General features: G+C 47.6%; 1 protein-coding gene across 1 annotated transcript in view; it reads right to left on the bottom strand.

The window, feature by feature from the left end:
- The window catches only part of Ccdc180 (coiled-coil domain containing 180), a 59,984-nt gene that overhangs the window by 17,536 nt on the left and 18,730 nt on the right, over window positions 1-23,718 (bottom strand). Inside the window, exons 13-25 of the mRNA XM_051161571.1 lie at window positions 22,249-22,364; window positions 21,064-21,190; window positions 19,974-20,013; window positions 19,269-19,870; window positions 17,451-17,677; window positions 16,140-16,315; window positions 14,969-15,149; window positions 13,969-14,115; window positions 8,459-8,603; window positions 8,169-8,285; window positions 3,880-3,978; window positions 2,017-2,136; window positions 151-323 (exon numbers count right to left, since the gene is read on the bottom strand). Coding sequence (XP_051017528.1) covers window positions 151-323; window positions 2,017-2,136; window positions 3,880-3,978; window positions 8,169-8,285; window positions 8,459-8,603; window positions 13,969-14,115; window positions 14,969-15,149; window positions 16,140-16,315; window positions 17,451-17,677; window positions 19,269-19,870; window positions 19,974-20,013; window positions 21,064-21,190; window positions 22,249-22,364 — 2,270 coding nt within the window. The remainder of the gene's footprint in view (window positions 1-150; window positions 324-2,016; window positions 2,137-3,879; window positions 3,979-8,168; window positions 8,286-8,458; window positions 8,604-13,968; window positions 14,116-14,968; window positions 15,150-16,139; window positions 16,316-17,450; window positions 17,678-19,268; window positions 19,871-19,973; window positions 20,014-21,063; window positions 21,191-22,248; window positions 22,365-23,718) is intronic.

Raw genomic sequence — 23,718 nt, 5'->3', positions numbered from 1 at the left:
GTGAGCAACCGAAGTTGTAAGAGGGGAAGCAAGCCCCTGGCCCGAGGCCACAGGCTCCCACAGCTGCACTCCCACGGTACTCCAGGGAGCAGGGCCCCAGAGCCAGCCCCTGGTGGCTCAGGGCCACAGGCCAGGGTAGTAGGCACTCACTGAAGGATCCGCTTGACAACATCAACAGCAGGGTCTTCAATCATGGGCCTTCCCATGCGAGTTGGCTGGGCAAAGGACTCAGGGGTGACAATGTCCACCTTGGCTTCTTCCTCAAAGGCCTCTGAAGACGTACAGGTTTCACTCTCCACTTCCATATCAGTCAGGATGGTGTCCTGCGGTCCAGAGAGAAAAGCGGAGTAGAGGGACCACATCTTGTCCAAGTGATGGTTGGAAGCAGGCTGCCTGGCTTCTTAGAGCTCATTTTTTTCTATAAAGGGCTTGTGTTCCTATTTCTCTAAGGGAAATCCCTTCATTCACTCCTGCCTTTAGAGAGGGTTCCCAAGCACTTGCTCTCCACGAGGTTCTGCCTGAATCCTGGGGATATGGGTGGAGAGGCCATCTAGGGTCTCTGACCTCTTGAAGCTTTCAGACTAGGAAAGATGGACAGACATTCAATGCACATGTGTGCACACACGCACACACACATACAGAAGTGCACACACACATGCAAACACACACACGTGTGCACGCATGCACACACACAAGCACACACATACACACAAGCACACATACACAAACAGCATGCACATATACACACAAATACACACACACATGCAAACACATATACACACATGTGCACACATGCATGCACAGGCACAAGCATACACATACACAAATGCACACACCTACATATACACACAAATACACACATACACATGCAAACACACACACACACACACACACACACACACACACAATACGTGGTCAGAATTAAAACCAGTCCTATGAAGGAAAGGTTCCAGCATCCCCTGTGAGCATGAAATGACACCTACAGTGGCAGAAATAGATCCTCCCATCTGGTGTCTTGACCACATGGGAGGCGGAAATGAAGGAAGACAAGTGAGCAACTGCCTGTGAGAAAGGGCAGTAACGATGTCCGTGAAGTGTTGATTGCGGATGTTCCATCAATTGTTCTCAGTCTCCTCTCCTGCCAGGCCCCTGAAAGGGCACAGGCTGGATCCCTGGAGGCTCTGTATTGCCATGAGCAGTGTAGGAGGTGACTGGGAGGCTAGCTGGCTTCACAGAAGGAAGGGAAGCCAAAATCTGCCGGTAAGAGGCGAGCTCAGCAGCAGTTGGCTCTTGAGCACCCAGGGAATGGCTGAGACCCTCATGAGCAAAGCCTGACATGGGGATGGGGAAAGCGGCAGGCCATGCAGCCTCTGCACATGCCAGTGCTCAGTCTCTGGCAGATAGCCCCTTAACCAGGGACTTTACTTCATTGTCTGTGGAAGTGGGAGATACTCCAGGGGCAGTCCCACCCAGACAGACCAGCAGCAAGAGATGCCTACGACTGGGAGAAAGGGATGAAGGGTATTGGTGACAGACTACAGAGACAGCTATGTGACTGGTTGAAGGGTTTGGATTTGACATTAAAGGCAGGAAAATGACAAAGTTATTTGGGCCTTGGCTGTAGTTCAGGGAATGAGCATCAGGTGTGTGAGAGGACGAGGCATTGGGCTCTTGTGGAGATGGTAGGCATGACTTCTTGTGGCAGATGGGAAGGCAGAGGCTGAGGTGGATGGACCTGACTGAGCCATGTGCACTGGCTAACCTGAGAGCCTTGGAGAGGAGTGGCCAAGGCTATAAGGAGTCTCCTAAGAGACAAGTGCAAGGAGCTGGCCTGTGGGGGGAACTCAGCTCAGATCTGACTCTACAGCATGCCATCCTTTCATAACATACCAGCAGGTCTGATGAAGCCTGGGACTTTCCTCTCCCGTATGCAGTACTACATCTCCTGGCAACTTCTAGGAACCTTGACTGCATATAGCCTGTCAACCCTCCCCCTAGTCCTTTCATGTTCCTTACCATAAAGACATCCTGAGTGACGGACACCATGTCCAGGCTGCAGTTGAGGTACTTAATCCTCTGGCTCAGCTTTTCTCTCCAGGTTCGGACAAAGGCAAGGAGGTCATCTGTGGTCACCATCTGGTGAGAATACAGAGGGAGGAAGCCTCAGGGACCCAAATCACCACAAGTTACAGGGACAGGAACTTATCTGGGAAGGACAAGCTCGGTTCTTTCAAGGTTCCTCTTTTATAGGAGGAGTGGGGCGGGAAGAGTGGGGCGGGAGGCGAGGGGAGCATTGTCTGTCTGTCTAGGGCAGCTGTCCTGAGGTGTCAGATCCTTCACTGATGGGGAATTCTGTGTCTGGTCTTATAGGTTCAGCTATAGGCAAGGGACTCAAAACTGCTTGCCTCAGTGTCCTCCTCTGTAAGATGAGGATATGGGACATCTCCCTGTGCCTCCACTAGCTCTAAAACTCTGCTTAGAAGGACACATTTGGTCCAGGATGTTGGGAGTTGTACAGGAAGGCTGACTCCCCGTCTCCATGGCAATGTCTCACAGGCTTTCCCCTTAGCATGCACCCTCAAGCATCTTTATCCTCCCTAGGTATCGAAGACATTTCCATTGTCTCCTAATCATCGCTGCACAGACTATAAACCAGGCTCCTCCATCCATACTGGAATGGCGCACCTGCTCACACTCTTCCCACCTACTGCATGAAAGAACTGGCAGAGCTTACAAGGGGGAAGGGATGAGTCTAAAATGCTGCTATTCTGGACAGTTAGGACTTGCCTAGAGGACTTAGTGAAGGTCCACTAGTTTCCCTCTTGATACCAGGAAAGCTAGACCAGGCAAGTAAACGGTAAGCCATAGAAACCACCTTCTGTCTGCACATCAACGGGTGGAGCTCAGTGGATGTGTAGGCAAACAACAGGACCCAGAGTGTCCCTGACTCCAGGGATGCCCTGTGGGAACCTTTTTCAAGAATCATGTGTCATACTATACAAAAATCTGCAGTGACCGGGAGTGGTGGCACATGCCTTTAATCCCAACACTCGGGAGGCAGAGGCAGGGAGATTACTGTGAGTTCGAGGCCAGACTGGTCTACAAAGTGAGTCCAGGACAGCCAAGGCTACACAGAGAAGCCCTGTCTCGAAAAACAAAAACAAACAAACAAACAAACAAAAACAACAACAAAACAAAAACAAAAACAAAATCTGCAGTGAAGATAGAAAAATAAATGTCCTCTTGGTGCTCACATCCATGGAGATGCAGCCCCGGACGCTGATCTGCAGAAAAAGGGAACAGAAAGCACTTCTCTCTGTCTTACAGGCCAGGTACACAGCTCTGGAGGCATCTGGGTGAGCTGCCCAGAGACAATACCTCTTGAGACCAGGGCATGTGTGGATTGGGGCAGAGATAGGCACTCATTGCCGAAAAACAAGCCCGCACACGCCCAGAGACCTGCTCTGCTGACTGGGGAGCCAGAGACACCCAGAAACGTGGTCCTGCAGATCTCTGCAGCAATTCCAACTTTTCACAGGTTAGACATGAGAAATCAATTGTGTGCCGTGATGAGAAGGAGCACGAGGCCGCTGCCTCTCTCGTTCACCTGGGGGAGGAGGCCTGATGACGTTGCAGGGGGAAGTAATGTCCCCAGATCCAGTCACAAGCCCCGACCTTCACTGTTCACTGCATGCTTGCCTAAGGCTGGTTGGAGAGAGAAACCTGGCAGTTTTTTCTTTCTGCCACCTTTTGAGCAAGCCAAAAGTTAACCAGTGAGGCCCAGAGATGCCGCGCCTTCTCTGTGCTGGGGACATCTGGTACCCAGAGGCAAGTGTACACCATTCTTGACTGGGCACATCAGGAATCGGGTCCACTTACACCCTTATCTCCCCGGTGGTCCAGGTACGTCTGTATCTTGTGTTGAAGCTGTTCCAGAAAAGAATTTAATGCTTCAGCTTGGGAATTGGACTTGGCCACCTAGAAAACCAGGGTGGGGGTGGGGGATGAGATTCTCTTTTTAGAATATGTGTCGAGAACAGGAGAATGTTCTTCAAGATACTCAAGAGACTGATTAAACGCTGAGGGGGAGAAGACAATGAGAGAGGAGTATGCAGTCATATCAGAAAGCACAGATCAATTCAGGCTTAAAAGATTTGTTTTTGTATCAAATAGGTATGGCTTAAATGAAACTGGCCCCACAGAGTGTGGTTAAGTCTGTAAAGCCCACCGGAAGGCACACGGAGCTTTGGAACACCCACACTCTGACACGGCAGTCCAACTTTCCTTGGACACAGGTATCCTAGGCAAGGGTGTCGCTCACAGTCTGGACAGGCATCATAATGAAAAAGGGCTCCAAAGAGAAAACTGATAGCCCAGCCATGACAGGGAGGCTACCCAAAGGGTATTTATGAGGGATCCTTAGAGAGTATGCAGGAGCCTGGAGAAATGCTTTGGTGGATAAGAGTGCTTGTCCTGCAGGCTAAAGGAAGTGAGTTCGAATCCTCATGTACCCACACAGAAAGCTGGCCATAGCCACTTGCGCTTGTAACCTCAGAATTAGTTCTGGCCCCTGAGACTTTTCTGGCCAGCCAGTCCAGCTAAAACTGTGAGTTGGTTCAGGGATGGAGCCCATGTCAAGGCTATGATAAGCTGGAAGCTGACAGAGGAAGACATCAACATGCACACTGCCCTCCACGCATGTGTGCATGCACACTCACCAGCGTGTATCACACACACACACACACACACACCACCGCACTGTTTCTGTAGTCACATCAATCGTAATACGCCAGCCTGAATAGATCCCCATCTTCGCACGTGTAGAGTCAACTGCCCATCAGCATCTTAAAGCAGAACTTGTGACTGTGGAGGCTGGCAAGATGGCCCAGCTGGTAAAATACTTGCTAGTGTCATAGAACCACAGGTTGCTGCCACCCTTTTGTATTCCATCCACAGTGCTGTCCTCAGTGCAAATGCATTCTGCTTGAGATTCTTGGTGCCACAATGCAAGCCCTGCAGGCTGAGAGCAGCTTTGGGAAGGAGTCTCTGCTATTAGGAACATGTCCCTTAAACAGGGCAGAGTCGCCATGGGCTCTGGCCTCTGATCCCTGACCCCTAGACCTGTACCTCTCCTTCCCATCTGGGATGACTGGAAGCTTCTCTTGGAGGTGTTAAAAGTCCTCCATCATTTTTCCTCCACTCCCTCCGCCCCAGGGCCCATGTCAAGTGTAGCACACATTAGTTCACTGGCTGAACTCCACAACCTTTGAGTTGCTTGTATGGTTCCCATTTCACAGATGGGTAAAGTAGGTCCCTGGAGTGACAGGAGCATCTGGCTGTGAGCTTGAGACCTCAGCAGACACTTCTTTTTCTGGAATGTCTCCCAGTCTCAGGAGACAAGGCAGGTCCTCCTCAGCTCAGTTGGCCCCATCCCAGCAGATCCTCAGACACTGCTCCTTGAATGTGCACTGGCCTAGAGATCTGGAAGCATGCTCTCTTTGCACTCAAGAGAAAGGAACCCATGACAGACGCCGCAAGTCGCTCACAGAGATGGCAGTGATACCACTGAGAGGCTGGAGTTAAAAGGAAGAAGGGCTTAAGTGAGGAAGATGAATGAGGGGGCTTGTGGTTGTGCATGAGACAACCAAGAGGGGCAGATAAGAAGAGGAACGAGGCACTCAGTGCTGCTTGGCTGGCCCCCTGCGATGTCCTTAGGGAACAAACGCGCCACTACTGTCCTTCAGCCCTTCCTGATTCATGGAGCTAGTCACAACAGACTAAAGCACGCGTAAGGATGGCTTCCAACTAGAAGCCTCCACTGCGAGATCACCCACGCTATAGGCAGGGAGCTGAAAGTGAGATAAGTAAGAAAGATGCAGCTGCATCCTGGTGGCTGTGGCAGAGTCAGCTCTGCCCTGACAAGGCTACCCACTGGTCAAGCGTGAGAGCCAAGAAGAGCGCCGTATAATAAGCAACATGCCACCTTCAAGGTCTGAGGTGGCAACACCGGCTGATGGGCAGCAACTAGTTGACAAAGCCAGAGGCAGAGATGGGCAGAGGAGGGCTTCCGTCACCCCTAACTCAGTGGGCAGCCTGTGGGCAGCATGTGCCTATCTCTCTGGTTGGGCTCAGGAGACATGCAGAGAGTGGGGACTTCCACTTGCTTGGCATATGATAGCCCAGGTAACTAACCAATCTCAATAGATTACCTCAGCCTTTTCCAGGTCCTGACACTGCCCTACAAGCCTCTCCTTGACAAAGGGAATACAGTGTCTTTCCACCTCTTGGAAACCCCTCCCACTCTCAGAGTTTCTCTTATATTTCCTTAATTTCTTACTTTTTTTGTAATAGTAATAGCAATGGTAGTAATAGCAACCCTTTAGAGACAGGGTTTCTCTGTGTAGCCTTGGCTGTCCTGGACTCACTTTGTAGACCAGGCTGGCCTCGAACTCACAGAGATCCACCTGCCTCTGCCTCCTGAGTGTGGGGATTAAAGGCATGTGCCACCATGCTAGCCCCTTCTGTAGTAATTGTTAACAAGGGCCCCTTCCACTTTGCATACTCCCATGGGTGTCTGAGCTGTTAATCATCATTAGTGTGAGATAACGAACTCAGAGCCACTGTTGCAGGTCTGTCTTCAATGGCCACAGAGTGTCCAGCATCTTAAGCTCTTTTTGTTATGTACAGATGGCCTGGGCAGGCTTTGTACTTAAGCCCCCTGGGTCCCTGGGTGGTCAGCCCAGCCTTATCATGTCTAGTGTATCCTAGGCCCACCTAGTGCCATGGCCTCTCAGTTCTGGAATCAGGAGCTGCCCCTGTGGACAGGGTGCATTCTCACAGCCTTGGCCTTATCCTGCCTTACAATCACCACCAATTTTGTACAGCCGGCAGCAGGGAAGCCAGCCCCCCTCCTCACATGTGTCCCTGAGCTCTCAGCCCTGTGCCATCCCTCTATGAACCTCAACATCTGACCAGACCCTGTGGGCTGACTGCGGCTTATCTAGCCTCTGCCTCTCGTGGCCTCTTGTCACATGCTCTGCCACACAGCACTTAGACTTTCTCCATCACCTTCTCCAGAACATGCTCTTCCTTCAACTCCTGCTGGGCTGGCTTCCATCTCAAGCTTTGGGGTACCCCCAGTTTCTCAGCCCATGTGAATTGATATTCCACACTAGTCCCCATGTGCCCACACACCTTTCTTTCTGGGCACAGATGTTCCGTCTATGGTTTGGCCCAGCATCTCTGGAGCCACACAGGCCTGGACTCACATTCTGCCTCTATCACTTAAGAGTTATGGATTTCCAATTCATGGAATTACTGTCAGCCTCAGTTCCCTCCTCCGTGTGAGTGTGTGTGTGTGTGTGTGTGTGTGTGTGTGTGTGTGTGTGTGCATGTATGCGCTCACGCACATGAGTGTGCAGCCAGCAGCCAGAAGTCAACATGCTCCAGACATGTTATTGTCAGGGACAATCCACTTTTGGTTTGTTTTAAATATTTTTTGCTAATTCTTTGAGAACTTCCTACAACGTATTTTCATCATATTCACCCCCAACTCTTTAACTAATCTCCTCCCAGATTTCCCCACTTCCTTACCATCCCCGACTTCATATCCTCTTTTGTTTTATTATTATTTAATAATTTATTGGCTCCGATTTTGCTGTCCATGCACGGTCTCTCCTTGTCCTGGGGCTCGCCACGTAGGCTAGCATGGCTAGTCAGCAAGCCCCAGGATCTGCCTGTCTCTGCCTCTCCCTGCACTACAACTGTTACCGTGTGAGCAGGCCCAGCTTTTAGACATGGGTTCTGGGAATTGATCTCAAGCAACTTAAGGCTGAGTTATCTCCCCAGTCCCTGCCTCAGTTTCCTTCTCTCTAAAATGGAGATTTAAAAAAAGCCACCCATTCAGTTTTTATATGGATATCCTGTGCTGATTAAAATGGGTTGGCGATTGTGGTGTGCAATAACTTAGTAAGTGGGTGTGGCTGCTAAGAGTTGATTTGTGTTCCTGGCTAAAGTAAAAGTTTCATGGGCCAGACGCCACACTGCTGGATGGCACTGGTGTGCAGGTGTGTGCTGACGGACGTCCATGACGCCACACTGCTGGATGGCACTGGTGTGCAGGTGTGTGCTGACAGATGTCCATTAGATGGAAGATGGACCCGTCCTACCTGACACTTGATGTTCACTTGCAGATTTGTCATCAGCCGTTGGATTTTCTCTACAAAAATAAGGTCCGAAGATAGGTTATGGAATTTACTCTCAAATTTGTTGATGACATCATTGGCCTGTAAGGAAAGGTAAGATGTAAATTGGGAAGACCTTGATCTGGAACATTAGACCTTGCAGGAATGGGGGAGCTTAGTTATTGCTGGGGCCCAGGTGTACCCTTTCTTCAGAAGGGGCAGCCTCTGGCAGGCAATCCTGGAGGCTGTTTGGAGGGAGGACAGAGAGCCCGCACCTGGTCCAGGTACTCCGTCTCCATCTTTTCCATGTGGATCATGATTAAACTTTCAACGAACTCAATCCGGGTAGCCTCCTTCTCCAGCCTTTGGCACAGTGCCTCGATTTCTTCAGGGGAAAAGTTGCCGCCCTCTGAAAACAATCTGAAGAGGGATTGAGGAAGAGGCAAAGAGCACCAGTCAAACTGAACAGTCCCGCACATGGCAGGCCCCAGGGGCTCTAGAGCCCAGCGCGGGTAATGGAAAGATAAATGCAGGAGACTGAATAAACATGAAAAGAGGAAGAGGAAGAACAAGGAGGAGGAAGGAAGACAGCAGCTGAGTACTGGTGTTCTCGCTGAAGACAAGGTGACCACCTGCCTCATGCCCCTGCCTCCGTGCATCCATGTCATGATGGCTCGCACCCTCAAACCCTGAGCCATAGCAAACCCCTCTTTCCTTAGATCACTTTTGTCAGGAATTTTTTCCACTGTAATGTGTAAAATGATTAATACACATTAGTAGGATTCAACTTCAGAACAGATCCAGCAATGTTTGCTTGCAGAACATGTAGAAAACACATTTTTGGGAGGAGTTCTATTTTTAACTTTTGTGCTATGTATGCAAAAGGAATAAAGGATTTTTCAAATGCCTTCAAAACTTTTAAATTTCAAAACAATATGTTTTGTTTTGTTTTTCATTTTTGAGACTCTGTATGACTTATATTACACACACATTCAGAGGATATGCAGATGGCAAATCCCCCCCCCCCTCTTGTTTTTTGAGACAGTCTCTCTGTGTAGCCTGGCTGTCCTGAACTCGCTTTGTAGACCTGGCTGGCCGCAAACTCACAGAGATCTGCCTGCCTCTGCCTTGAGTACTGGAATTAAAGGTATGCGCCACCACACCCGGCTGACAAATTCTCTAAAAATCTTTTATGTAATGTTTTTCAGATTTCCTTGAGCCTGGGCATGGTGGTGCTTGCCTTTAATCTCAGCAATTGGGAGATGGGGCAGGCTGATCTTTGAATTCAAGGCCAGCCTAGTTTACAGTGCGAGTTCTAGGACAGCCAGGGCTACATAGAGTAACTCTGTCTCAGACCCCCCCCCCCATTCATATTTCCAATGTAACTAAAAAATAACAGACTAATCTCTTAAAAATATAGGTTATAGGCCAAGCTACATGTTTTAGTTGGTACTGGGATAAGCCAAGGAATTTGGAAATAATTAAAATTATACAGTGACTTTGATTTAAAAACAAAACCAAACCAACGTTACTGTGAAGTTAAGGTGCTCTTATTTCTCTTTGAGGCGAAAGGAGACGGATGACAGAAACCAGAGTGAGCGTGATCAGAAAATCAGCGCACAGACAAGAGCCAGCCGAGGCGCTTTAGCCTTCCTGCTCTTCACCAGAATAGAGAACTCGAGAATCAAGCTAAAAATATTGAGGAAATACAGAATAAGAGGAAATTTTAAATACTGTTCTTAAAAAAACGTTGATTGGATGGTAGCACAATGTAAGCTGCAAAGCAAATAAGGCGACTCAGAGTGAGAAGATAAAGGGGAAGATTACGGAGATACACAATAGAAAATCAAATGTCAAAAGACATTTTGGTGACAAATGCTGAATGTCCTTTCATATACCTGAGAATAGGCGGTAGAAATTAAATACATTAGAAATGTATGCTATAAACATAACATCAGGAATAGTGAGGAAAACAATCTTCAGGAGGTATTTCAGACATATACTTCCATGATCCTTGATGTTGCATCTCAACTCGGCAGCAGTTTGTGTTGCCTTCTTTTACTGGGGTCTTGAATGAAAAATTCTCTTTAGATTCATAATGAAAAGCCTTGGAAGGGTCAAAGCGTTTGATGGCCAGAGCTCTATTGAATTCTCCCCTCAGTCTGAGCTCATTTTGTTTCCTCTTAATGAGCTGAGATGGGAGTTTTGACACCTCCAATTGAGTTGCCTATTTTCATCTTTCAATTTCATGACATACTTGATTTTTTTCCCTTAGATTCTAATGACCCAGGAGCTCCGCATATGAGTCTCTTGTTTCATTTAGCTGTTCCTGAGTTGCACCATGTTCATTCAACAATGCCTGCTTCTCTGCTTCAAATGCACCCGGTTGTTGCTGGAAAGGCTTAGTTTTGCTGTACTGTTCTTCGTAGAAGAGATGCCGTTTGTCATTTTCCATGGCTAATTCTGTCACCGCATTCTCTTTCTCCACTTTTCTTGCTTCTTCGTCTTCCAGTTGCCCCCTAAAGTCTTCATCTTGCTGTCTGAGCTGATTTTGCAACTCTGTTACTTTCTCAAGAAATGAAGGTGTGATTAATTTCTGCTTCTTTCAATGTTGCTCTGTTCTGTAAATCAGGAGGCATCCTTGCATAGTCTTGATTCGGGCTCTCAGCTGTGTCGGTATCTGTTGCTCCAGATTAAGGTCTTCTCTTTCTTCAAGTGCTGATGCTTTAGAGCTTTCCCATCGAGCAGGAGCATGGCTAAGACGTTGCACTGTGCCACTGTGCCATTCTGCTTCTCCTGCATAACCAAGGCGGTGTGGCCTTGCGCGGCATCACTTTTCTCCAGTTCAGCTTCTTTCCCTCTCAGCTGTCGCTCCAGCCGGCTGAGCAGTTCCGCAGTTGCTCTGCCCCTCTCTCTGCTGTACCGCGGCCAACTCGTCCAGGGCAAGCAAGAATGACTCCTTCATTCTTCTCTCGAAAAGAGCGCAGCTGCAGCCGCTGCAGGCTGGCGGACAGTCCCTTCTCCTGCTGCGCAAGCGCCTGGATTTGCGATTCTTTTTGTGGCAGCTTCTCCTCACTGTTTTGCCTTTCCAGAAGCAGCTTCTCTGTCACCATCTGCAGCTCAGCACTGAGACGCGCAGCTCGTTCTCCGTCCTTGCTGACAAGGTCTTCTCTTTCTGTCTCAAGCAGCTGACATTTTCCTCGAGAGATCGCTGAAGATGAAAAACCTCAGGATCCTTCTCTTTCAAATCTTCTAACTGGGCAACGCCAAGTCTATGTTTTTCCACTTCATCAGCTGCGCAGCTAAATTTTTTTTTTTTTTCAATGTATTCTAAGAGTTTTTCTGTTTCGGGTTTTTTCATCTTTTCTTTCTCTGTGGAAACAAGTTTTCCCTCCAGTTGTTCTATTTTCCCCGGAGACTCTGTGAGGTCCCTCTGAGTGGTCTGCAGCCTCAGCACCATGCCTTCGTGTTTCGCAGTCACACGCCTCATCCTTGTTTCTCTTGTATTGCTGTTTCATCAATTCCAGGCTTAGAGTTCTCATATTCTTTTGGTGACCATCTTCAGAAAACTTAGAATTTAGTAGCTCATTGGCCTCAGCAACTGTCTTTGGTTTTTTTTTTTTTTTTAAATGAAGGCACTAGAGATGAAGTAAGCAGCAGTAACGAGCATGTGCTGATCTTGCAGAGGACCTGGGCTCAGTTCCCATCGCCGGCCGATGTGTCAATGTGTCATCTCACAACAATATGTAACTCCAGTTCTAGGGAATCTGTCGCCCTCTTCTGGCCTCCAAGGGCACCAGGCACGCACACACCTGATGTACATACATTCATGCAGGCAAAACATACACATTAAAAAATGGGTCAAGTGTAAAAGTGTTTTTACAAATGTAAAAAACTAAATTTGATATTATATCCAGGCAGAAATGAGCAAAGGCCATGGGAAAAAGCAAAGAGAAAGAAGGGCCAATGGGGACACTGTAATGGAAGTGTTGGTTTCTTTAAAAACTCAGCTATGTTATGCAAATATGTTTTTGTTTTACTCCCAAGTATGGGATATGGGGCTGCTTTTAGTTTGTCCACAGACGCTAACTATGATTGCCTCATGTAGGCTGCAGATAGTTTCATTCTGAAGACTCTGAGAGGGTACAGATGCCAGAGCCAGGAGAGGGAAAGGAGTCCAAGGAGGACGAGGCTGCTGCTGGCTCGTCTTGCTGCTGTGTTTGCAGTTGCTGGTTTTGCCAGACTCCTGCATATCCTGACTACAAAGATTGGACTTGCCCCAAAGAACAACCTTCCTTATTTCCTACCTAGTGTTGGGCAGTTGGAAGGAAGGTGGAGATACAAGAATCCAAATAAAGTAGATAAAGGACGCCAACAGCACACAGAAAGACACCGTTGTTAATGGTGGAGTACGAGGGGAGTGCAAGCTGCAACCATACTTTGACACTATCTCATATCTACTGTAGTCTAAGAAGAAATACATAACAAGTGTTGGTGAGGATTCAGAGAAATCAGAAGTCCTGTGCCTTGCTAGTGGGAATGCAAGATGGAAGTTACTATAGAAAATGGATATAAAAATGACTCCTTGAGAGAAAAGGGATGGGACTACCTCACGATGCAGCTGTTCTCCTTCTGGGAATGGGCCCAGTGGACTTGAAAGCAGGGCTCGGGCAGACACCTACGATGTCCCTGTACCACTGTGTTCACACTCACCCAAAGGTGTAAACAACCATGTGCTTAACAAGAGGTGAGTGAAAAAATAAACCGTGGTGGTGTGCAATGCAGTACAACAACGCAACAGCACTCAGCCTTAAAAGGGAAGAAAATGTTGACATGGGATAAAACACAGATGAGCCAACTGCAAGGGGGATACATGCAAATGAAACACACCAGGGAGAGGACAAACACATGGTCCCCGAGATGGGAGGGGCCTGGAGGAGCTAGCTTCTTTGTATTTATTCTTTGACAGTCTCATGCCTATATATACTGAATTTCAGTCATATTCACCCCATGGTCCTCTATCATTCCCCCTTCACCCTCTTTTTTATCTTATATTCTTGGTTGTGAGCTCAGGCTTTAACAACTGGGCCATCTCTCCTTTTCTCAATAAGTCTTGATCCCACTTTCATAGCTCTTGCATATGTGCGACTCAATGCATTTAATTAAGGTTGCTTCCATGAGCATGGTGGTGGTGGTGGTGGGATGGGGTTTACAGAAAGCTCACCAGTGGCTACCAACTGAAGAAAGGGACACTCTCCCCCTAGAGACCATTGACTGCCAGTAGTTTCTCACGGAAGGGTCCTCATGAGCCCATGCCCCTCCCAGGATGAAATGTCCAATGGGCCCAGTCTTGTGCTGGTCTCTTTTGGGGGTAACCACAGTTCAGTGACTTCAGGAGTGCAGCAGTGATGTCATGAGGAGCACACCCTTTAGTAACACACCTCCCCATGCACCAAAGCTTCTCTTCTTTCTGCCCCCATTTTCTGAGATTTGGAGGGGGTGACTATAGATGATGCCTTTAGGGCTGAGCATAGAAGGATCAATTTCATAGAGACAGGAAATAAGATGGTAATGGCAGGAATATGGAAAGGAGAATGAGGAGAGAATGCTTTTGACGTAGTTTTGGTCTGTGATGATGGAAAATCCTAGATGATAGCATTTTGCACTTAATACCACCGAACAACACATCTACAAATGGTTAAAAAAAAAATGAGAGAAACACAGCCACCTCCCAAGAGTAAACTGTGGTGGCTCATCGAAGCATAACAGATACACTGGTTCCCACCTGCAGTGCTTGACAAAGTCAATGTTGGTATAGCGGAGTTTGCCCAGACTCTCTTCCAGGTACTGCCGGAAGCTTCGCAGGGACATCTGGACGACATCCACATAACTGAGCAGCTCCCGGTGTAGTATTTTGGTGAGACTAACCAGCCTGTGGGACAGGGGGAGAGGTAGGTGGCGGTGAATGACCAGCCTGGGAGCCAGGAAACGGCTGGGTGTGACCTGAGCCTAGTGAGGATCCTGGGCACTGTCAGATAGATTGCCCAACTCCTCTGGCCAGGAAAGAAACACTTAAAGGAACTTAGAAGACAGGTGTGGGGGCAGAAGCCTGTAATCCATGGGGCTGAGCTAGAAGGATCACAAGTTTGACGCCAGCCTGTATTACAGTGAACTCAAGGCATACCTGGACGATTTAGTAAGGCCCTTCATCGAAATAAAAAGTAAAAAGGCATTGCTGGAAAATTAGTAAAAGAGTCCCAGGCTCTCCTGAGTCCTCATCCTCCCACCTGCAGATCATCTGACTCCCCAACAGTGTGCCACCCTTACCCCATGCCCTCCTGAAAAAATGCCTCAGACGTTACTTCTCTGCTGTCCCTGTGATTGACTGCTTCATGGTCCTTCCTGTCACCTCAAATGAGGCCTCTGTCTTATACCTCTGCGTGGCCTTGCTGGAACGTCTTGCTCTATCTGTCCTGCAGATGTCTCTACTTCATGTTTTGACACCACTGGGTTCATTGGCAATGCCCTCCTGAGGGAGGCCCTTCCAGATGCCCCAAGGGAACATTTGGGGGGCACCCTTGCATATGGACTATGTATATATGCCTCTTCCCTCCCAGGCTATGTAACCCCACCTCAACCCTGCCTCGCATCAAATATTGCCCATTCAGTCTGGTGAAAAGGTGAGCTCAAAAGCAGGCAGGCTCCCCACTGCCCTCTGTGCCTTTGCCAGGAGGAGCTGGGTTTCTGGAGCCAGGACTGAGAAAGACACACCCCAAGCCCATTACTTTTGGCTCTTGGTGGCATTCAGGAAGATGTGCTCCATATCGTAGATCTTGCGGCGGAAGTTTTTGCTCCGTGTGGCTTGCTCTTCTTGGAACTGGCAGAACATCAGCCTCTCCTTCTTCAGTGTCTCCATCACCCCGGCACAGTGGCTGTCCAGCCTCTCTTTGTGGAGCAGGAGCTCAGCTGCGAGAGGGTGGAAAGAGCTGCTGTCCTCTGTGGCCATTCCGTGGAAGGGGGCCAGCCACTGCATCTCCTAGGCCAAGGCCAGGGCAGACACCCAACTCGTGTCAAGCAAGGTCCCTCGCCATGCCCCAACTGCCCTCTCCAGGGCAGGACTGGAACTGGGTTGAGACCCCAGGAAAGCCAATGAGCATCCACCTCAAGGTCCCATCCTGGAGAGGGTCTGTTAGCCTGGACGCCCTGCTTGGTGGAGCCTTCCAGCTATGGAGAACTGGGGATACAGAGGATCTCAGGGAGCAGAGGGATGGTATTTGGGGAGCACTGAGATCTTCGTGAGAGCACCTCAACAAGCACAAAGCTAGGAAGTCTTGATCTGCTCCTTTATACCAGTGATTCCTCCCCAGACCATTTCAACACCTTCCCCTGTAGAGGAGGGTAGGGCAGGGTCAGAGGTCAGATAACCTGCTCAGAGCTACACAGCCAGAGACACTGAGCCTGAGAATTCAGGTTTCTAAGCTACAGACTTGCTGCTGGGGGCATCCATCACACACGTGTGTGTCTGATAGGTATGTGAGAAGATCTTAAACCCAAGAGCTACGGCAGGATGACGTTCTTCCTTTTACCCCTAATACTCTACAAAGGGAGGGAGGGAGGGACGGACGGATGGAGGGAAGGAGCAACACTCGAGAGGGTGAGTCAAGGAGATTTCCACAAGTCTGCAGTGAGCTTGGGCTACATGATGAGTTCCAGGCCAGTCTAGGTTACCAAGTGGAGGTCTTGTCTCAGGAAGGAAGGAAGCAAAGAAGGGAGGGAGAAAGGATGGAAGATTTTAAAATCATATGTGCTAATTCTAGGCACACCTTCTGAATATGACAATAACCTATTTAGCATTGCATGAGGTAATCTTGGGTAGTTAAAAAAAAAGTTCACAGCCCAGCAGACCCTGTAGGGGATTTCTGAGGACAAGGCAGCCCTTCCCAGGATGGCTCGAACCTGCTCTGAGGTTGTGAATATCCTTCTCCACGTGCTGGAGTCTCGGTTTGTGCAGGTGCAAGCGTAGCTCCAGTTCTGAATACAATTCATCAATTTTGGCAGCCACAATGATGCGAGCATTCAGGGCACATTGGTCAAACCACTTCTCCAGATGTTCAAAGAAGCCGGCTCGAAGCCTAGGGAGAGATGAGCATGGGTCCATCATCTCGGCCAGCAACCAGAACCAGTAAGACCTTTCACACCGAGACCCGAAGTGCTGTCTGCTTCCTTCATTTTGTTCCCCATGTACACTTTATCTCACTGAGTGGATGCCACTTGGTCTCTTGCTGGGTGCTTTCCAATCTTTAATTCTCACAGAGAAGGCGGCAAAAAATAATCCTGTACTTAAGTCAAGTACACAGGAGCTCAAAGATTAAAAGACATGAGGTCCTACATCTCCTCGCATCTCTCCAAGAATAGTGCCACCTAACACTGGCCTCCAAAGGGCTGCATAATCTTTTTTTTTTTTTTTTAAGGCCACAGGTCATTTCTTCATTGTCCATAGTTTTTTTTTTCCATTTTCTATATTGATCAGGACAAAATGCTCCATGAGATGTAGCATACTTTTGCCTTATATCTATAGACTTTGTTTTGTTTTGTTTTTCAAGACAGGATTTCTCTGTGTAATACTACTGGTTGTCCCTGAACTCGCTTTTGGACCAGGCTGGCCTCATAGAGATCCACCTGCCTCTGCCTCCCAAATGCTGGGCTCCAAGGCATGCGCCGCCATGCCTGGCAAGAATTTTTAAATAAAAGAAATCTTAGGGGCTGGAGAGATGCTCGGCAGTTTAAAGCTCTTGCTGCTCTTGTCGAGGACCTTGGTTCAGTTCCCAGCACTCAGAAGACAGCACCCCTGTGTGACTCCCCGAGGTTCTGGCACCCTCTTTTGGCTGCCACAAGTACTGTACAGACATGATATAATGTATACATACAAACACTCATACACATAAAAATAAATAAATCTTTCAAAAATTAAAGAAACTTTAAAGTTATGGATGAGCTGGGAATTAGAAGTCAAAAGCAGATGGCAGGGGGGAAAGCATCTCAGTGTCAAAGGCCAGAGTAACAGAGCATCCTGTGAAGGGTACAGGGGTCACACTCAACAGGGATATCCATGCCTGTGGAATTCTGGGACATTTGATATTTCCTATGGTGCCTCTCACTCCTACCCTCCCTCAGTTACCTAAGCTTCTAATCTTTCTGGCTAAAATGAATCTTTCGTTCCAGCACCTCAGAGTAAGAGGGTGAGAATGCAGCAGTTTCCCCACTCACCGTTTCTTAACTTTTAAGATGAGTTTGTGAGGAATAGTCACGCGGTCGGTGTACTTGGCGCTGAAAGAGTCATGGAAGAGCACATTGTGTTGGGAATGAGGCCTCTTGTGCATCTTCTGTTCATCTTCCACAGACAGGAAGGCAAAGTAAGTGTTTCCACTTGCAGTTGTGAAGAACTCCATTTCTTCATAGGTCATCTCCTCTGGGCTCTCTTCCTTGCCTTTGGCCTAGGTGGAGAATGAGACTTGAAAATCAATGTCAACTCACGCATGGAAACCAGACTGAGAGCTGGTGGACCAGGCTGCCAGTAAGAGCGTCCTCTCACCTCCTCATCTCCACACACACACACACACACACACACACACACACACACAAACACACACTTTTATTTGTTTACAGAACGGACCCCAGGGCTCTCTGCATGCACGCATTGGATCCCTGAGCTACATCCTCAGTGGTTTTGAAGTGAAGAAGTTTCATGTATAAATCTCAGTTCTCCATTTCCTTTGAAACAATACCAGGTGTGAAGTGTATCACTGGCTGAGACTTAGTAGTGATGGCAAGGTTTTTTTTTTTTTTAACCACTTATCATTTTTACCTATGGCTTCTAACCCTCTTTTCCTAAAACATGTATGAACATTTGAGTGTGGAACTCATGCAAGGAAGAGAAGCAAGAGGAGGAAGAGGAAGAGGAGGAAGAGAAAGAGGAAGAAGAGGAAGAGGAGAAGTCTTATGTACTAGTTCTTCCACAGCAATACAGGAGATTTGGTTTTGCCATTCTGCCACCATAGAATTCAAGCTATGGTTTTGTGCACTTGGATGTGTTTTGAAGACAAGGTTTATTGAAATGAGCTACTTGCCAACCCTCAAATGGGAGTATCCTAGTTGTATTTCCTATTGCTATGATTAAAACATCCTGACAAAAAGCTGCTAAGGAGAGAAAGGGTTTATGTCAGCTCACAATTCCAGGTTATGGTCTATCATAGCAGAAAGTCAAGGTAGCAGGAGCTTGAAGCAGTTAGTCACAGCACAGTCACAATCAAGGACAGAGAGAAATGAATGTTTACATGTTCATTTGCTTACTTGTGTTCAGCTTGATTTCTCTCCTCTTACACAGTTTAAAATACCCTGCCAAGGGGGAGGAGGTTCTCCCCCACCCCCCAGCCCCCCACAGTCATAGACATAGGGGAGGGGAATGGGGCAAAAGCAGGAGGGAGGGAGGAACAGGAGGATACAAGTGATGGGATAACAATTGAGTTGTAATGTGAATGGTGCTGCCCATTGTGGGCTGAGTCTTCCCACACCAGTTAACTCAGTTGAGATGATTCTCCCACCGACATGTCCACAGGCAAAGCTGACATAGACAAGGCCTCACTGAGACTCTTCCCAGATGATTCTGGGTTGTAACAAGTTGGCAGATAAAACTGCCCATCGAAGGGAGCTTTACCTTAATGTTTTGTTACACATTCAGTGAACAGGAAGAGAGAGGGGTTGAAATAGGAGAGACTGAGGCAGGTCTGTGCTGCAAACAAGAGGTGAGAAAGAGACCCCAGGGAGAGATAAAGAAAACCATGTGAAATGACTCCAGATTAGGGCCCTAGGGGCATGAGGAAAGGGAGGGTGATAAAAATCTTTGCTGTGAGGGAAGAACTGGATCTTTGTTGACAAAATAGAAAGGAATAAATACTCTTGTAGCTCTTTATCTGGGCCTCTGTAGAAATTGGGCTATTGGAGACCCCCAGCTTATCTGAAGAATGTATGTAAGACAAACACAGCAAACTTGCTTCATAGCCAACAATGAGCCAGTGGCTGGGTCACCTGACCCACCAGAAGTGTCTCTTCACAGTATTCCGTCTGATCTTCTTTCACGTCATTATCTTTGTCTTCATCCTCCTCTTCCTCTTTTATTTCCTCCTCTTCTTCCTCTTCATAGTCCTCCCCCTCTTCATCCTCTTCCTTCTCTTTTGTTTCCTCCTCTTCCTCTTCGCCATCGCTCTCCTCTTCCTCGTCCTCTTCATCTGCCTCTACCCCCTCCTTTTCTTTTTGAGCCTCCACATTTCCCAGGTCCTGAGATGTCTCTGAGAGGGTCTCTCTCATGCCCTGCATCGCTACATTTCCCAGGTCCTGAGATGTCTCTGAGAGGATCTCTCTCACGCCCCGCGTCTCTTCGGCTTCTTGAGAAGACTCTTCTGTGGGCAAATCCATTCCTTCACTCTCTGGGAACTTGCTCTGCTGGCTCAATGCCTCCCCAGCCACGGCAGACTCTGTTTCATCACCTCCTTCTTCTCCCATGTCATCGACTGGCTTCTCAGAACCTGTCTCTTGACCTATGCTCTCATCAGCTTTGTATATTTCCACTCTCGTCCTTTGTTTTTTCTTCATTTTTATTGTACTCTTCATGAAGAGTCTTTCATGGGTTTCTGTGGATGACAGAAACACAGCGATCAGTGCTGCCTGGAGTGGACCCCCACCCACAGATATACAGGAGGGATGGCAGGGAGGCCCAGACTCAGGTTGTGTTACCTGGTTGCCTGAATTTGAAAATCACTTCCCCAGCCAAGTTCTACAAGAAAGAAAGAAATTAAAAAAAAAAAAAAAAAAAAAAAAAAAACAGATCACAAGTCACCACAGGACCAGCAAGACCTTTCTACAGAGTGCTGCTTCTAAAGGGTCATGTTTCTTTAGGGAAAAAGGCCCTGACATAGGCCATGACCAACTTCATTCTCTGGAGCAATCAGTGTGTTCTCAGGCCAGGCAAACATTTATTTTCCTTAGTTCCCAGCAGGCTAGCACACCCGTCTGGTAGGCACTAGGTGAGAGTCAGGACTCATTCTGACTCGGTCTCCGACGGGAACTAGAGAGAGGGGTGAGCAGAAGGGTAAGCCCCCACTGCACTCAGTGTCCAGTATGTGCCTGACGGACATGGTCCTGGGTGAGTTGGCTTTGATGGGGGCAGAGCTGGTGAGGAACATCTGAGGAAAGAGTGAACGAGTCTTGGCTTAATTATAACAGAATCATGTGGCAGTGATAAACACGAATGGAACTCAAAGCATTATAGAAATTAGATCTTTCATTTTAAGGTTGGAGCCTGTCAATCGGGTGTGTTTTTGGGGGATCTCTCTCTCTCTCTCTCTCTCTCTCTCTCTCTCTCTCTCTCTCTCTCTCTCTGTGTGTGTGTGTGTGTGTGTGTGTGTGCATATGTATAGTTCAGAGACAGTCCTCACCTTCCACCTAAGGCAGGGTCTCCAGGCTAGCTGACTCTGAATTTCTGAGGATCTTCCTGTCTCTGACTCCTATCTTCCCACAGAAGCTCTGGGACTACAGATGTGGGCTACTGTGCCTGGCTTTATGTGAATTCTCAGGATTTGAACCCAGGTCTTCACACTTGCACAGCAAGCACTTTATCTGCCAAGCCACCTACCTAGTCCCTAACCACTTTTAAACTAAGCAGGGAAGGTCTTTGCCTAGTCTCTTTATTCGTGACATCCTGACATATATTCCTATTTTGCGGAATTAAGGATGGCCTCCAAATGCCTAACAGATTAGACAGGAAGCCATCCTCCTCCCTTTTCTTGTTAGTGAGTGGCCAGGGGTATGCATCTGTCCTTCATACCTGCTCAAAGATTTCCCGAATGAAGAAGTGTCGGCTGAGGGCGAAGCTGTAGCTGTTGAGTTCTTTCAGCACATGCTCTGGGTACTCCATCACTTCTTTGCTCAGGAGGATGTGAAAACATTCGTACCTGGGAGGGAGGGAGAGAGATGAAACTGCTGTGTGAGTGTGGGAGACCATCACTGGAGCCATCCAGCAGCTGGCCTTGTATAGAGCTGTTGGGTGGCTATTCTTTTCATAGATGCAGTCTTGGGGTCATTGTGCTATTTTCCTGATCATAGGAGGAAAGTGTGATCTTTGTACAGAGTCTGGGAAGCACGTGAGCTTCTTGTTTGCAATGTGGGCTTACTTTCCTTGTCTGTGAACCTAACACTGTCCTTGAACATAATCTACATTATCCCATCAAACCCTCAAACACCACCAGGCTCAGAAATTTTATCTGTTTCTCAGGCAAAGTAAACAAGGCTCCAAGGCTTACTTGGTTACCTAGAGATAAACCCAGATCTGTATGCAGCCATCAGATGGACAGTGAGTCTGTGTCTGTGAATGGTCCTTGTAGAATCAGCTATACAGAGGCACAGAAATATAAAACAGTTAACAGAAAACTGTTGGTAATTCCTTAGAGAGAATCTGGAGCCAATGGGGAAAAGCTAACCACGAGATGGCTAACCTATGATTGATATATATATATATATATATATATATATATATATATATATATATATATATATATACATATATATATATATATTCAATAAATTACAGTAATAAATTCACTTAAAAACCGAAATAGATCTGTAGTTACAGAATACACTATATTTTGTTTGTTTAAAAACACTATACTGATATGTCTCTGTGTACATAAATGTACATGTTCATACAGAGCAACAGCTGGGAAAGAATGAGGGGAAACATCTGTGTTTGCAGAAGTTGACTTTTCCCTCCCCATAACAAAGAGTATATGTGTTTACACTTTTTAAAGGGGAGCCCAAATTCATGGCTTGTAATCTCAACTGTTTTGACAGTTCTCATGACAAACTCGCCATAATTCTGTGGGTTCCTGGGTGAGCAGCAAAGGATCGCTAATGCTCTCCAGTATCGAGGACGTGGGCTTTTACCTGAGTTTGCTGATCACACCCCTGGGCTGCTGGCTGCCCCCTCCCGTCTTCTGAGGTCTGGTCAGTATACCTGGACTTCATGTTCTTCAGAAAAGCCCTGGCCTTCTCCATATGTGTTCTCAGCCCCTCTTCTTGGCTTTGCTGCCTCAGTTGGTCTAGAAGCTTATCGAAGTACGTCTCTTCGGTCTGGTGGCCATTCCAAAAAGAAGAGGGGCACAGGTGAGTGTCCAGAGCTGGCAGAATGCTAGTGACATGCAGACCCCACTCCCTCCAGAGCTGGGGTTTAGGCAAAAAGTCTATGAGGGCCAGCAAGTCTGTGACCACCCTAACTCTCTGCAGAACACACTTTTGGGCTCTTTTTTTGTCCCCGGAATGTTCTTTTGTCCCCACCTACCTTCCCAAGGACCCAGCTCAGATGGGCCACCTCAAGGACATTTCTTTTGTGCCTTGGCCCCACGGTCAGGCCTGCACTACACATTTCTGAGGCATCTGCACTTCATCAGTCACGGTCAACGTCACAGGCTGACTTTGTACACCTGGAGTGAACGGCCAGGTATGAAGCTAGGCAGTCCTGGGGCTGGCTGTATGGCCAGGTGATTGGCTGACATGTGCTCCCATGTCCCTGTTACATAGCTTTGAATGATATCTGACACTGTTTGCTACATGAATGACATTTGTGATGCCATACTATGAACCTGAGGTGTATTCCTCATCACTACAGAAGGTGACTGATGTCTCACAAGACTCTGTAGGTGACAACTCAGAGCCAGTCCCATGAAATGCTGCCTATACCTCACTTTATCAGACCACACAGGAGAGTTACCAATCTCTACAACTGGACTTCAGGAGGCATCTGAAGTCAAGAGTTAGACACCTTGAGGGCAAAGGATGTGGCAGGCATCACTGTCAGCTAAGTACCCTGTAGACTAAGAGAACTCAGACACAAACTTGGGAGCTTTGGCGCCACCAGTCAAAGCCAGCACTTCCTCACAATAAAGCAAAGCCACCATACTTGTTATGTTGTGAGGTGGGGGTGCCAGCCAGTTTCTCCTGAGAAATTTCTCATTAAAAGGTTCACCATAATCTTTAATTAAACTTTACTTCCTACCAGAGCAACTGCATATTAATAGTTCTGGAGTTTACTGTGGGGGCTGTGCACCTATCACGTGTAGTCCCTGTGAGTTTGTCACACTGTTATCTTCTCTCAACACCATGGGGAAGAATACATCCTCTTTGCCCAGCAGTAAGTCATGGCTCATGAAATTATACATTAATAATCGTATATTTTTATTTTCTTATTTATGTAATATCGTCTTTTGTTTCTCAGTGTGTGTGTGTGTGTGTGTGTGTGTGTTTGTGTACGTGCATGCACATGTGTGTCTCTCAGTGTGTAGAGGTATGTGTATGCATGTGTGTGTGTCTGTCTCTCACTGTGTATATGTATGTTCGTGTATATCTCTCTTTCAGTGTATGTGTCTCTGTCTCTCCATGTTTGTGCACACGTACATGGGCATGCTTGTGTGTGTGTACAGGCACATTC

Source organism: Acomys russatus, chromosome 2 (genome assembly GCF_903995435.1).
Source record: "Acomys russatus chromosome 2, mAcoRus1.1, whole genome shotgun sequence".
NCBI classification, from domain to species: Eukaryota; Metazoa; Chordata; class Mammalia; order Rodentia; family Muridae; genus Acomys; species Acomys russatus.
Note: the sequence above shows the minus strand (reverse complement) of the source record. Positions and strands in the feature narration are given on the sequence as shown.